This window comes from Peromyscus eremicus, chromosome 4, assembly GCF_949786415.1.
Source record: "Peromyscus eremicus chromosome 4, PerEre_H2_v1, whole genome shotgun sequence".
NCBI classification, from domain to species: Eukaryota; Metazoa; Chordata; class Mammalia; order Rodentia; family Cricetidae; genus Peromyscus; species Peromyscus eremicus.
In genome coordinates this window covers 78876625-78893030 of record NC_081419.1, presented here as the reverse complement: position 1 = coordinate 78893030, position 16406 = coordinate 78876625, and the positions used below count along the sequence as shown (strand labels likewise).

General features: G+C 35.4%; 1 protein-coding gene across 1 annotated transcript in view; it reads right to left on the bottom strand.

Moving 5' to 3' along the window:
• Positions 1-170: 170 nt before the first annotated feature.
• Positions 171-16406, bottom strand: part of LOC131907830 (transcriptional regulator ovo-like) — a 38820-nt gene continuing 22584 nt past the window's right edge. Inside the window, exons 7-16 of the mRNA XM_059258910.1 lie at positions 15479-15572; positions 13269-13339; positions 12704-12791; positions 10378-10439; positions 8150-8243; positions 5667-5695; positions 5508-5580; positions 2393-2448; positions 418-774; positions 171-239 (exon numbers count right to left, since the gene is read on the bottom strand). Of these exons, the coding sequence (XP_059114893.1) occupies positions 171-239; positions 418-774; positions 2393-2448; positions 5508-5580; positions 5667-5695; positions 8150-8243; positions 10378-10439; positions 12704-12791; positions 13269-13339; positions 15479-15572 (993 nt within the window). The remainder of the gene's footprint in view (positions 240-417; positions 775-2392; positions 2449-5507; positions 5581-5666; positions 5696-8149; positions 8244-10377; positions 10440-12703; positions 12792-13268; positions 13340-15478; positions 15573-16406) is intronic.

The window sequence follows — 16406 nt, the reverse complement described above, 5'->3', positions numbered from 1 at the left end:
AGCAGCATGAGTAGCAACCGCAGCAGCTGCAGCGGCAGCAGCAGCAGCGGCGGCGACAGCAGGAGAAGCAGCAGCATGAGTAGCAACCGCAGCAGCTGCAGCGGAAGCAGCAGCAGCAACAGTAGAAGGGGCTGCAGCTGATGCAGTAACAGGAGGAGGAACACAAGGAGCTATAGCAGTGACAACAGAAGCCCTGTGGGCAGCTGCTGCAGCAGGACCGATAGCAGCAGCACCGGCAGCTACAGGAGCAGTAGAAGCGACAGTGGCAGCTTCAGAACCAGCTGCTGCAGTGGCAGCAGAAGCAACCACGGCAGCAACAGAAGCAAAGGCAGTAGTTCGAGACGCAGCATCCACGGAAGCCACAGCATCAATGGCAGTGGCAGAGGCGGCAGCGGCGGCGGCGGCGGCGGCGGCGGCGGCGGCGGCGGCGGCGGCGGCGGCGGCAGTGTCTGCAGCAGCAGCATCAGTCGCAGCAGCAACAGGAACAGCAGAACTGTCAGGTGAAGCACCAGGAGCAACAGCAGCGAGAGCATTAACAGTTGCAGAAGCAGCAGCAGCAGCAGGGGCAGCAGCAGCAGTAACTGCAGCTACAGCAGCAGAGGCAGCAGCGGCTGCAGCAGTGGGAGTAGCCGCAGCAACAACGGCTGCAGAAACGATAGCAGTGACAACAGAAGCCTCAGAGACTTCAGGAGCGGCAGATGATGCTGCACGACCATGGGAGTGGGTTGCATCTTCCGTTTCATTGCTTGCACGTTTCTTCCTGTTTGCTGCAACCTTTAATGAGAGTTGAATATTAAAGAGAACTGTTTTCATAATAAAGAGCTATTTTCCCCCAATAGTCCTTATGAGTTGACTGTTGAAAATACTGAAGAATTTATTTCATAAAATCTTTATGTGCTTAGTTTGTCGTAAGAGGTCATGGAAAGTTTAGGGGAAAACGTTTCATTTATTTCTAAGGAAAAAAAAAAGATATGTCTTCTTTTATTTTTTTAATTTTAAATTGGCACTCCTCATTTTGAGCCTTTTCTTCCATGTATGCTTTGCTAACTCATACTGCTAACTCCTATATAACTGTTATAAAAGAAACACTCCGTTAGTGATATGTAACTTTTGGTTCTTCTACAACAAAGGTGGGTGTGTGTGTGTGGGGGGGGGGTCTCCTCTATCTGAAATAAGGTATTTTCTCACATAGTCTTTTATGTTCCTCCCTTTTTCACTGGGATTTGGGGTAACCAAAATCTGAAGGGGCTCACAAAAAATGAAGCCAGGTTTGCTCAAAGCAAGGGACAGAGTGGAACTTCAGAGTTCTAAGTATGATAACTTGAAATAATTGGAAAATGTAAGACAATTTCCAAATTTCACGTGGATCCACCATAAAATTAGAAAACTGAAAGAAATTTTATCACCATGATAGCTTCAAAATCTACTTATAAAATTCAGCAAAGTATCCACTTTAATTAAACAGTATAGCTGACAAAGTGGTTTGATGTCTTTGAGGAAGATGGGGAGCCTTAACATAGTTTTACTTTTAAGACTGCCTCTGGAACCCACAGCAGAACATTGGCAAAGCTCAGGGAATCCTGCAGATGAGGGGGAGAAAGGACTATAGGAGCCAGAGGGGTCAAGGACACCACAAGAAGACCCACAGTATCAAGCAACCTTGGCTCATAGGGGCTCATAAAGACTGACCCAAAAACCAGGGAGCCTGCACAGGACTCTGCTTATGTTACAGTTATATAGTTTGATCCTCGTGTGGAACTCCTAATAGTGGGAGCAAGGGCTGTCTCTGACTCTGGTACTGGCTTTGGGGACTCTTTTCCTCACATCGGATCACCTTGCCCAGCCTTAATACATGGGGAGGTGCTTTGTCTTACTGAAACTTGATATGCCATATTTTGTCAATATCAATGGGAGACCTGACCTATACTGAACAAAAATGGAGGAGGAGTGGATTGGGGGTAGAAACAGAGGGAGAGTATGGGGGAAGGACTGGGAGGAGAGGAAGGAGGGGAAATCACAGCCAGGATGTAAAATAAATTAATTCAAAAAAAGAATGCCTCTGTATATTTTTTACTGTCTTTGATTCAATATACCTCACAACTCAGTCTTCTACTTATTAATGAATGTATGCTGATACAAAGTAAAGAAGGTGAATTAAATCTATTTGATAACAATAACCTATTACCTACATTAAAGTTTGTTGTTTCTACCCTAACAGTAAGTATAGCTCTTCTAGAAGGAAACATTAAGGATACTTAAAATAAAGTATGAAATTATTACCTATATATCCCATAGAGAAGTTTAAAAACATAGCACTATTTGCTCTATGCTACAGTATTTTTAAAAAGAAAACGTTGTGACATTAGTCTTTTAAATGTAAGTATTTACATACCAATGGCTGGTTATTTTTGCTGCCATCACACATATCGTGATCATCTTCTAATACCACTGTTCATAATAAATAAATGTACTTAGTTATACCACAAACATTAAAGAAAACAACACAGATTTAATATTAGCCAAAAAAAATTAAATTTGCAATAGTAAGTACTATCTTTCTCAAATCTGCAATAGTAAATACTATTTTTTTTCTATTTTCCCATTTGAGAATTTCAATTCAGCTTATTTATCCTTAGCTGAAAACTTTATTTTAGGAGATAATTTCCCTTATCTAAAACTTCAATATAACCCTTTGACAGACACCAAATATTTCTTAGCTTTAAGCAACAGAATTGGAAGATTTAGTCACAATTGTATCCACCATAACTATCTATCTATCTATGGCCAATATTTTTTAAAAATTTGAAACTAAAGTTAAATGTAAAAAAACACATATGCATAAGAATTCACCACGTATACCATTCAATACTTCAAAATAGAAACATAAACAACCTGCTAAACATTACAGTTATTTTCCTGACACATTTATTTATTTGTTCACTGTGGTGCTAACTTTCCTTGTTCCTTTTAAGGTTCAGTTGACTTTGAGAAGTTTTCCTTCATCCTTTTTTTTCCTGAATGCTAGACATCTCTTTTGAATTAGATTAATGCTTTATATGATTTTTTTTTCTACTTTGGCTTTACCAGAATAACTTTATTTGCTTTTCAAAATTATTCCTTTTACTCCTGGATCGATTGGTACATTAAACTCTTGGAATCATCCTAGTATAAACAGTCACTATTTTTTCAGTAAATATTGAGGTCCTGCTAAATGTGAGGTGCTTAAGATTATTAAAAGCTATTGGTGAAAGTTTTCAGGCATGATATTCCAAGAGGGAAAGATAGAGCTGAGACTCATAGAGTGACTTAGGCAGATGGAAAGTGTGAAACATGAGCAGCAACAGAAAAAGAATATTAAGTGAGGTATAACTTGAAAACCCAAGAAAGGACTATTAATCCATGCAAGAGGGAAACAGAAAAGGTGAGAAAAAAGTTGTAATTAAGTCACTTTAATGAATGAATAATTTATTATATCTGACTTTGAGGTTCTAATCCAGGAGACAGTTTATAATGATGAGTTACATACACTGTCGATATGAAAACTTATATATATATATATATATATATATATATATATATATATATATATATTGCATAATATGTATATTATGTAATGTGATTTGTTGTCATAGACTTCATTTTACGATCTCTTAAAAACACTGGATAAGCCAGGCGGTGGTGGTGCCCGCCTTTAATCTCAGCACTCAGGAGGCAGAGGCAGGTGGATCTTTGTGAGTTCAAGTCCAGCCTGGTCTACAGGGCGAGATCCAGGAAAGGCGCAAAACTACACAGAGAAACCCTGTCTCAAAAAAAAAACTGGATAAATTGGCTCAAAAATCAGACCAAACGTAGGATGTAGTTAGTTACTAGATTAGTGTTCATGGTACTGGAAGATTTTCTGTATGCTACTGAAGGAGAAAAGAAAACACCACCCCAGCTACAAACCCCTTGGTCTATAATGGCGACATGCATGGAAGATGTGTTAGTCCAGTTGTGGCACCAAGCTTGTGGGAGTAACCAACCAATATCTGATTGGATTTAAGATACACTCCGTGGTCTGGAACTTATCCCTGATACCTCTCTGGTCGTCAAAAACCTGAAGTTAGATAGGCTGGAGACAGAACCTAAGGGAAAACCAAATACAAAAGGGACATAGAGACAAAGTGACTCCTAACAGTATTCTGCTACACTCATAGATCTGTTCTTATCCAGCCATCATCAGAAAAGCTTCCTCCTGCAGTAGATAGGAACAAATGTAGAGACCATAGCTAGACATTATGCAGAGAATGAGAGACCTCTGAACACCCATTGGATGTCTCCATGAACTCCCTCCCCTCAGAATTCAGGGAACCCTGTGGAAGAGGGGGTAGAAAGAATGTAAGAGCCAGAGGGGATGGAGGACACCAAGGAAACAAGTCCTTCTAAAAACAGAAGGACTGATACACATAGGAACTCAGAGACTCTGGCAGCTTGCATAGAGCCTGAACAGGTCTGCCCTAGATGGAGTACCAGCACTGAGAGGAATGGACGTAAGCCACCATGTCTAACCCAGAGGCTATCTCCAATTGACGACCACTCGCAAGTGAACTTAGTTTTCTCCAGTGGATTCTCACTGGACATACAAACCTCTTTTAAAGCAAGGACCTCTTCCCAGCAGTAGATGACCAACACATTTTGCTGTTGCTGTCTCTGAATGATTTGTCTGACTTTTCTTTTTACTTTTAACTTACTTATTTTTATTCTACAAGTCTTGTTTGTGTATCATGGCTTCCAATGTTGTTTTTAGGAAATTCTAGTGTGCGCCATGCGTGAGTCTCTGTCTTCATCTGTTCCTGTGCTTCAGCTGTAGCTCTCGTTTGTTTTGTCCTGTTCAGGTTTATTTGGTTTTATATTATTTTATTGTTTTTTTTCATTTTCTATATTTTACAGATGCCTCTTTGTTTTCTAAAGATAGAGAGCAAGGATGTGTATTTAAGTATGTGGAGAGGATCTGGGATTAGTTGGGGTAAGGGCAATCCTAATCAGAATATATTATTGACAAATCTATTTTCAATAAAACAGAAACTAAAGAATATGAAGTAATCTTGCTATACTGCTCAGGTTGTCTTAAAACACCTGGGATCCTGGAGAGCTCTGTCCTCTGGATAATATATGCACAGAAATTAAAATGTGTGAGATGGAGACCAACTTTTCTATGATCATTTTTAACGTGTGGAAAATACTACACTTTCAAAATTAACCCCGTTGTATCTCTTAGCAAATATATGAATTTGGGCTAGAATGTTAGGATGCAGACACATAAAGGTAGAAATACCTAAAGAAGTGTTCATTTATAAAACATTTTCATAAGATTCTAAATACTCTTTAAACATTGGTAAAACTGATATTTTCATTAATTAGGACAAATCCTTCTGTCACATTAGGAGAAAATGAAGTAAAGACGAGAACACTGCACCCATTACAGGTATTTTAAAATGCTTCTTTCCAGAATAATTTTGAGCAGTTACCTGATTTGAGTGTTTGTATTTCTTTTCTTTGTAATTTTGTATTTGCATTGAAGTCTTTTATTGCAATGGAACCCTGTATGGAATTGAAACAAAACACTCATTAATTTAATTTATATTCCATAAAATATGATGCAAATTTTATTGGATAAATAAAAATACCTTTTGTGAAAGATATTTCTTGTGAGATGCTAAAAAAAATCAAAGAAAATATAGTGATTTAGATGTAAAAACAACTATCCCATATCTATACAAAGAAATTATGAAAGTCATTCTTAGTAATTCATATGCAAATGGCTATTTTAGATTTGGATTTGGGAGGATAATGTTCCTTGTTTGCTTTTGAGAATATGGTTTTAATAAACTTACAATTCTGATAAATTTAACTGAAATAGAAAAGAAAGATATACCAACTTGAACTGCTGATTAATAGAAACGTGCTTTGTATCAGATCATAATCCTGGGAATTGACTTGTTAATGAATAAACCAACAAAAAGTAAATGTGTATTTCTTTAATAGAACCTTTCACAGACAATTATTCCATTAAATTATAAAAATGTATCAAGTCACATTCTTTGGTCTATAATTTAGGAATTGAAAACTGATGTTAATATGTTAAAAGAAAAATGTAATTTGTTATACACAAAGGTTTTTATGGATGAATAAGCTTGAATGTACAATTGTAAAAGGTAAGTTTATAAAATATTCACATTTGTGTGTGATAATTGTATGACTACATGTTTCCATGTAGTTTGGACATATGTCTTGTTTCTGAGTAACTTGTGTGAGGAGTATAAACTATTGCTGGGTTTGTCTTTCTGTATGCTGTGAATGTGTGTTGCTCTGATTTGGTTGATAAATAAAATGCTGATTGGTCAGTAGCCAGACAAGAAGTATAGTATAGGCGGGGTAAGCAGAGAGGAGAATTCTGGGAAGAAGAAGGCTGAGTCAGGGTCACCAGCCAGACACAGAGGAAGCAAGATGTGAAGGAAGAACTGAGAAAAGGTACCAAGCCATGTGGCTAAACATAAATAAGAATTATGGGTTAGTTTAAATGTAAGAGCTAGTCAGTGGTAGGCCTGAGCCAATGAGTGAGCAGTTTTAATTAATATAACCCTCTGTGTGTTTACTTGGGTCCAAGCAGCTGCAGGACTGGTGGGTGAGAGAGATTTGTCCTGACCATGGGTCAGGTGGGACACAGGAAAACTTCAGCTACAAACTATGGGTAACATTATCCTTTAGTATTGATGCATGGTTATCAAAAAACACAAATTGTATTTCCAATTAAATATTACATATTAACTAGCTACAGGTTAAGTAATCCTTCTCTATCATATGAATAACAATTTGAATATTCAAGGAAGATCTTTTATAATGATTTTTGTTTTTAAAATTATATGTTAGTTGGTTATATCATCTTCATACTCAAAAGAATTTATGGGAAGTGTGTCTACTGGTGCCATTCATGTTCAGGTTATGTTTGGCAGCCATGTTGGTGAGACTCCTGTGAGTTTGAAAGACAGCAAGAGGGAGGGGAAATGCCACCTAAGTCAGCCTGAACCGGTTTTCATTCTCACCTCTTTGTGGATTATTTCCCTGCCTGTCATGACACCTGCAGGAACCCCCTGACCCAACAATTCACAGAGCTTACAAGTCCCAGAGATGAGATATCAGCACAAACATTGTTATCACTGTCTACACAGGCCCTTCGTTGGCATTTGAGTAGATTTGTTTGATGATGACTTGGCTTCAGTTCCTTTCCTTGTCACTGATTACCTTCTTAGAATGTAACCATGAGCTCATATCTCCAAACTGAAGTATGGAAATTCTCTGACTTCTCCGTATTTCTGGATCTCTCCATAACTTCACTATGAGATTATTTCCAACTCTGTTATTTTGACATATATGATAATATCTTTTGAAATAGCAGCATTTTAAATAACATTGCTATGTGCCTGGCTGGCTGAATATGTACACATATGCCTATGATAAGTACAGCACAGTTGTGCAAGATCATTATCTCAGTGCTTAGCAAGGCTCCAAAAGAAGGTAATATAAAAAACAGGAAAATTCAGGTTAATTTTTTTTCAAATTTGTGTTTTTAACATGATTTATATAATTTGCACGTTTATTGTTTCCATCATTTTTTTTCATTATGTATACCTGTCAAGTTTCCTTTCATGCACTCCCAGGACCTTCTGTTTTCTTATTCTTTACTTTCCTTTCTTCTTTCTAACTATTTATTTTATTAAATCCCTCAGATAAATAATACCTTATTACAGAGTTACATTTGAGATGTAATTTGAAATGTTATTAGAACTTTTATAGATACTGAACTTGGTACCACATTATACACATTATTTCTTAGCACACTTTTTTTTTTTTTTGGTTTTTTTGAGACAGGGTTTCTCTGTGTAGCTTTGCGCCTTTCTTGGATCTCACTCTGTAGACCAGGCTGGCCTCGAACTCACAAAGGTCTACCTGCCTCTGCCTCCCGAGTGCTGGGATTAAAGGCGTGCGCCACCACCGCCCGGTGCTTACCACACATTTGATAGGCTACTCTTGGCTCATAAATGCATGGTTCACCCTGATTTGGGGGGAAAAAAAGGCATTTTTTGAAATACTGATAACATGCAACCTTCACCTTTCCCTCGTCTTCTTATAATATTCATGGGTCTTGGAATTAGCCCCATCAATAAATGATGGATTCGCCTTGGTTGAAGATGCTTCACGCTATCCTGGTAAAAACAAATACCAAAATGAGTTAAATTAAGATTTTCCAATCACTCTAAAGGAAAATAAATTAATTTCCTATGTTTTTTTTTAAAAATTATTTCACTATTTCTTAGTTAAAAGCAAGCATATGATTTTAAAATATCTGAAGAGTATATAATGTATGCTATCTAGATCAAGCCATGATTAAACTCATATATATGGTAAGAGAATGTAAACATCCCATGGTAGGCAAAAGGAAATAAATTCAAAGTCAAAACCTCAGTGATAGGTCTATTTCAACAGACATTCACTTCAGATGTGGCATCATATTTTTCATAAAATTTTCAAGCATTTAAAAACACATTTTGATGTATTAAGTTCACTTTATTTACTACAGAATTTAGAATTTTTACTAACGGCAAGTATTGTTCAAGTTAGAGAAAGATGTATAAAAAGTAAATAAGTAAAATGTGTCCATAAAAACCAGAAGTATGTCATTTGTAGAAAAAGTCATGCAACTATAATAATCGTGTTAACCAAATTAATCCAGCCTCAGAAAGACAAATAGCATAAATCTTCTCTTGTTCTAGACACTCACATGTTATAGAGATAACTAGAAGTACCACTGTCTTGGCACAACGGGGATGAAGAAGAAGTAGAGGGATTGGTAACTGGGGCGGGAGGAGGGTAAGGAATGAGGGAGTATACTCAGCATGCAATGTTACTTCCGGATTACTTTTTAAATCGAAAGCTGAAAATTGTAGAAAACAACAGAAAGGTGTAAAAGAGCATCATTTTATATGAATTTTTAGAAATGTGCATGAAATACATAGATAAATGTTCATTATTAAAAAAATAAGAAACAATTATTTTTCTCATCTTTTAGTTCATTCTGCATGGATAAATTCTGATCTGTATTATTTCATGGTGGATTACAAGCATTTTTATATATTGTTCAATGTTTTGACATTTTTTAAAAAAGACAGGTTGTAATAGGCTTAATAATTTATCAGTATAATATAATAATAATTTCATGTCTGCTTTATTCTGGAATGAATATCTAAGTATTTCAGGTAAAACCTCACTAAGTACAAAACTTGTTTTTGATATGACAAAATAATGAAGGGAATATTGTTTGGGTTTTGCTTTAATAATATGTAGCATAGAGACTGTACATACGGTATTAAAGTTCTTGCTAAATCAAATAAGGAGAATAATCGAAAGCCTTGATTAGAACAAACCATAGGAGATAGTTTAGTGTGTGTATGAATCAGGCCAGGTGCTCATAAGCACCTTCTCTTCTCTGTACCTTACAAGAATGAAAATTGGTAGGGGCGCCTTAATTTTTTCCTGCTACCTAGCCAAAAAAAAATTTAATTTCATTTTCCCTTTAATCATGACATGCTATTTTATTTTCCCAACCATGGTATTTTTTAATATATTTGGAAGCACTCCCTTCCATTACACCACCAATACTCTGTGTGAACCACTGAAAAAGTGTTTCCTCAGAATTTGGTTAAGTTATTAAAGTACGTCTGTGAGGTCCACTCACTTCCTGTCACTTTGCAGACGTGCAATCACTGAACATGGTTAAGGTCACCGAAATAGTGGAAACCTGATGTGCCCTTCGTCACAAGTTTGACAACACTGTAAAGCTTATTCAGCATCTAAGGAATGAAAATGGCTGTAGGGAGATCTCCAGCACAGAGCAGCCTGTTTCCACAGTGCAGGACTCTACAGTTACCTGAGAAATACCAACAAGTGTCTGAATTAGGTCAGGGTCTAATCTACTCTAATGACCGCTCACATTGGTGGCTACTATTCCCGTTATAGTTTCTGGTTTTCTTAAGTAAAATAAGAGTTTGGAGTTATTGTGTGGTATGAAATAACAGGGAGATTTGTGTATCATTGTTCATGTTTTCAGGTAGTTTTTAATAACATAGTTTCATATTTTACTTAACATTTTTACAATTGAAGAGTAAAATAAGAAAAAAACAGCAAAAATTATAGGGGTTTCTGTAGATTCTAAGAGGGTTCAAAATTTCTAACAAGATGTATTTAAAATTAAATGTATAAGAAAACTGAATTTGCATAAACTTACTTGTCTACTAATGAAAATAATAGTGATTAAAATTTAGCAATTAAATTTTTACATACAGATGATTGAATGCTTCCATTGCCATCAATATTTCCCTCTGATTTCATCTGTAAGTCTGTTTCTGTTGAATACAGTATTTATTTAATTTAAATAAATTATGAATAAAATCTTGAAAGTAGTAAGCTTTTCAAACAAAAGAAAATTGATTAAAACTTTATAATGGAAATTACTTTTTTATTTTCACATTTACATTTAATCAAATTTAATCTTCAAATGCTTATATACTGAAGTAGAAAATAGATTCAGTCAACAAGAACTTTAGTACATGATGTAGATCATAAAAGGTTCCATGTTCAAACATAAACATATGTTAAAGATGCATCCACATATTCACGTACCCAATGCAAATAAGCACATTTTTAGAAACAGCTGGAAAAAAAAGGATTCAAATTCTATTTTATATCTTATAACAGTAACTTTATAAGGATGAAATCCAAACCTGTTCTTCATTTAATTGGTATCAACTATCTACACTTTATCCCTTGGACATCCTGTAACTTAAATATGACATGATTAAATTTATTATTCTCACAAAAACTTTTCTTTTTTGATACAGTGAAGCATTTGAAGCCTTCCTTGATTATAACTCTCTTTAAAATGTCAATTTTGTTAACTTTTCAGTCTTTCCCACTTTAAGGGCAAAATTTCCCATTATAGATAAAATCTGCTTATTACTGGGATGAAGGGAAATTTTTATTTCATCTTTGTATAAACTCCCTTCTATCCAGAAAAACAAAGAACAAACAAACAAAACAAAAAATAAACAAAACAAACAAACAAAGACCCTACTGAATTTGTACTGGTTCTAGCAGATGATTAAAATGATGTTGTAAGTATTTTTGAATCCTAATGAGAGAATCTAGAAAGCTGGAGAATTTAATAAAGGATGGAAGTTTAAAAATGCATGAACAAAATAGAAGAAAATGTTAAATGGGAAAACAGCTATAAAACATAGGGAAGAAGGGGAGCAATAGCAGATTATTGGTATCAAGTAAAATGGAAAACCAGCAACTGTCTAACAATTGAATAGGATGATGTCTAGCTCAGTACACCACAGAGATATTCTCACGACAACTTTTATTCCCACTGTGGTCCCAATCAGGGAGTCATCTTGGAATTTCAGAAAGATGAATAGATAAAGAAATGTTTAACATATCCACTCTGGAAATTTATTCACAATAAAAATAAATAAACCATGGCAATACAGCAAAATAAATGAAAATAGAGATTACTCTGCTGAGCTAACTAATCCAGACGGGTTTTATCTATGTGTTTGCAGATATGAGTGTAGAAAAGTGACCATAAGAGGGGAAGAGCAGCATTAGGAGGAAAGGAGGGGATGATAATAGAAAATATTATAGGTGTGACAATAAAACCATAAAGAGTAGTTATTTGTGAGAAAAACAAGACTGCCATGAGCAGGAGAAACCCAGGGGATGGTGAGAGGACAATAAAAAGAATATAGAAGACTACATATGCATGGAACCTCCTTAATGACAGGAACTACTTTGTATAATATCTAAAATAGTATATTTAATATTATGAACCAGTATTTAAAAGTAGAAGATTTAGCAAGCCATGTATATAACAAAGATTTATGTATAACTTTCAGAAGTATGTAAAATACATTTGAAAGAGGTTCATGCTCTTTTTTGAAAATAAGAAAGATCTATCTAAATACAAGGAGGAGAATGAATAGTAATAAGACGAATAAAATACACAGATATGGTTCCAAAATAGATAGATGTGTATAAAAATGAAGCAAACGGGAACTCATGGAATTTTCAAATAATATGTTAAAATTATAAATGGACAGTACAGAACAAGTCTACTCAATGATTAGTATAATTCAATGACTGCATACTACCGTTTTAATCTTCATTTATCATTTTCTATCCAAATTCTTACTTCTTGAAATTATTCAGATAAAAATAATTTACCATGTAGTTCTTATGCAGTGCTCATCTTGACAATAACAACCTAAAATGTTCCTGAAATTTCATGAGCTGTATAATGCATAGTCACTGAATAAATCTTAACCCATACTACACATTTGATATGCAATTTTTGGGCTAGTAAAATATATTGCTTTCCCTCACTTAAAAAAAATGCATTCAGCCGGGCAGTGGTGGTGCATGCCTTTAATTCCAGCACTCAGGAGGTAGAGGTAGCCAGATCTTTGTGAGTTCGAGGCCAGCCTGGGCTACAGAGTGAGTTCCAGGAAAGGCACAAAGCTACACAGAAAAACTCTGCCTCAAAAAACAAAAAACAACAACAACAACAAAAAATGCGTTCAGTGACTTACTGATGATATATGAGTCTCACCTTCTCCTGAATTAAGATCTGTGAATCTTGGACTTAGTCCCATTGATGAATGAGGAATATCCCTGGGTTGAAGATCCATAATGTTATCCTGGCAAAGTAAATATCAATAGTGAATTCCATGAATATTTTCCGAGGACTTTATCACAACAGATTTCCTATTTTAAAGAAAGTATTATTAAAACCAAAAGAAACATGTTTTCCAAACTTAGAAAAACACAGGCATACAAAATGTTACAAAACACAAATTTTAAAAAGCTAAAGAATAACTGGGTGATAAGTACATTATTGTTCATTTCTTCATGTCCTTCTCAGTTAAAAATTTTCAAAGTAAGGAAGTGTACAGGATAAAAACTTAAAGACAAATCTGAGAGGAAGATTAGTTAGGAACTATTGTCTTTTCTAAGAAAGTTCTAAATTTCTAACCAGCTAAATATTTTTAAAATTAATTTTAATTATGACTAATCAATATAAAGGCATATACATAAGAAAACTTCATTGAGCCTATGATAAATTATTTTACAAAAGAAAATATCTAAGTAGCAACTCAGATTTAACATTGACTTACAGATAGTTGAGTATCTTTATTGTTCTCAAGATTGTTTTGACTTTTCACTGATTTCTTTTGTAATTCGGCCTCTGTTGATTGTTTATGCATTTGAAAAAAATAGAAAACAAAATGAGGAATAGCATTGGAAAGAAGTCTTTATATCCAAAAATAAAGCTTAAAATTTATTTTTATGGTAAATAATGTTTGTCTTTCTAACTTTAGCACTCAATTAAGCTTAACCTTCTACTGCACATATACAGATGTAGAAAAATATAATTAATAAGAACAGCAGGAATTTGGAACATAAAAGGTTCCATATTCAAGATATGAAGATATGTCAGATGTTCATTCCGTATTACCTCCCATTTAGAGTATTGCATACAAAAACAAAAAGACATAAATTCAATTATATGTTAATATCCCTAAATAAGACAGAATTCCATGTAGAACTGAACTGGTAAAATAATGTAGGATTTCTCCAGGGGAAAGGTTACTGGAGTTTGGAAGTATGGTCAATTATCATATTACTTATACTTTAGTCAAGCTGTGTTATAAATGTACATAATACTCATGTAAAAATAAGACCAAGTATTTGACTAAGTAACTCCAAGGTTATGATTCCACTAAACATAATTAAGTTCAAGAAGAAATTTTAAAATTCTTAGAACTGAATGAAAATTAAGGCACATCATAAAAAATATATAAGACACATGTGCTATTCTAAGAGGACATGCAAATATTCAAGGCATCTGGACTTAATAAATTAGTGATGTATCCAAAAGCCTAGGGAAAATGATATCAAGCAACACTCAAAAAGGAAAATGAGAAGACGTAATCAAAATACCTGGTCCATATCATTTCCTTTCTACCCTTTCTATTATTTTAATCTTTATTTCCCATTTCCTTTCCAAATACTTATATCTTGAAATTCTTCAGTTAAAAAATACTGTCTACATAGTTGATTCGGTAGGCCATGTTCCACTGGCGTCCTTTATCCCTCTGGTACCCATGGTCTTTCTTCCTCCTCTTATACCAGGTTCCCTGGTCTCGGAGGGGAGGAACTAGATGGAGACCTCCTATTTAGCGTCTCTGCATAATGCCTGGCTGTGGGTCTCTGCGCCCGCTCCCATCTGTTTCTGGAGGAAGCCTCTCCGTTGACAAATGGACAAGTCACAGATGTACGGGGCTGGCATGGGTCTGCATGGGTCCTCTGCCCATATGTAATGGCTGTTAGCTTGGTGTTTCTGTGGGACTCCTCACAGTGGGAGCAGGTGTTTCTCTGACTCTTTTGCCTGCTCCTGGGTCTTCTATCGTTTGCCTTCCTTGGCAGCTTCGACAGGAGGGCTTTTGCCTTGTCCTACTCTATCTTGTTCTGTCTTGTTTTGCTGTTGTCTCTTGGAACCTGCTCTTTTCAGAAGAAGAAACTAAGGGGGGAGTGGGTCTGGGGGAGAAGGGAGGTGGGGGTGTGGTGATATTTTAATTGTGCTGAAATGTGATTTTATTTGTATGTTAATAAATAAAGTTTGCCTGAAGATCAGAGGTCATTAGTGAGCCAGGAATAAAAATCAGGGGGTGGTAGCCTTAATCCGATCACATGGCAGGCAGAGTCTCTGTGTGGTCAAGAACACAGCCAAGCATGGTGATCCTTGAGTCTTTAATCCCAGTACCAACCATAGAGACTAGGAGGTCTGTATAGACAGGCAGTGACGAGGAACTCATGTGGCTGGGCTTAGAGCCAATGAGAAGGTAGAACAGGAAAGCAATAAAACACAAGACACACAGGAAGAAGGTCTCTCGGGGGAAGGACGGCAGCGAGTGGTAAGGTAGGGTGGTCTTGGCTCTTTGCTAGTGTTCTGATCTCTTGAGCTTTTAACCCTGTATTTGGCTCTGTGTTTCTTATTTAATAAGACCGTTCAGAATTTCGTCTACATGGAGGAGAACTGGGAGGAGAGGAGGGATCGAAACTGTGGTCTAATTGTATTGTATGAGAGAATATTCTATCTTCAATTAAAAAAAGAATAGTACCTAGTTTTATAATGCAGCTTTTATCAGACACTATTTAAAAATAGTATCAAAAATTTGTGAGATACATAACTTATTACAACATAATGAATTATTATTTCTTAAAGCACTTTTTATAGGCAAGGCTTTTAGCTAATGGTATATTGCTTGCGCTGATTTTAATCAATATTCTTTGAAATTGCTTAGCGATGATACATAATTCTTACCTTTCCTTCCCTCATTTAGAAGATTCTTGGGCCTTTGAGTTAGTCCTAATGACAAATAAGGACTAGGCCTTGGTTGAAGACATGTAACAGAATTCTGGTAAAATCAAAATCAATGTTATTAAATGAGGAAATCTAATCACTTTGAGACAAAGTACATGAGTTCCATTTTTAAAGGTAAATATCCATGAAACTAAAATAGCATGTTTTTAAAACATATACAAAAATATAAATACATTAAATTACATCTGTTTCCAGACAAAGGCTATGTGTGCATTTCTGTGAATATTCTTTATTAAACATGTACACATAGTAAATAAGAACAGAATGTTAGAAATGTTTTAATTTTAATTTTTAATTTAAATATACTCACGGTTTTTTCCTTTTCTTTCCCCCAAACCTGCCCATATACCTTCCCATGTTCTCCCTCTTGAAAACAAGGCCTCTTTTTCTTTATTATGAACTGGTTGGAATTTTTTGCACATTTGCTTTATATAATAGAATGGAAATGTTAGATGAATTATAGAACTCTTTCCCAAGAAATATTTATTAAATTGCAAAAATTAATTAAAAGGGAATCAGAACATATTTTAGTAAGTATCTGAAATAATCCAGTATATAATAGCACATTTTCTTCCCCTGACAGGAATGAAAAAGAATGCATTAAGCCTGATTATCTGAATCCCAGCCTCCTTTATATGATCTTGGTTTCTAAAGACTGGATTTAAAACAGGCGTGGCTTTCTCTGCTCTTTATCCATGATGCTGTTGTTTCTTTTCCAAAGTAGCTCCACTGACAATCCACAAAGATTTTCCCTCAATATAAAGCCACACTCTTACTCTGATTCCCACTATGAAGGAAAATTTCTCCAGAGCCACAAGGTCAGTGTTATTTGTGTGTGTACTTGAATCTTGATTTTTGGTTACTTTGT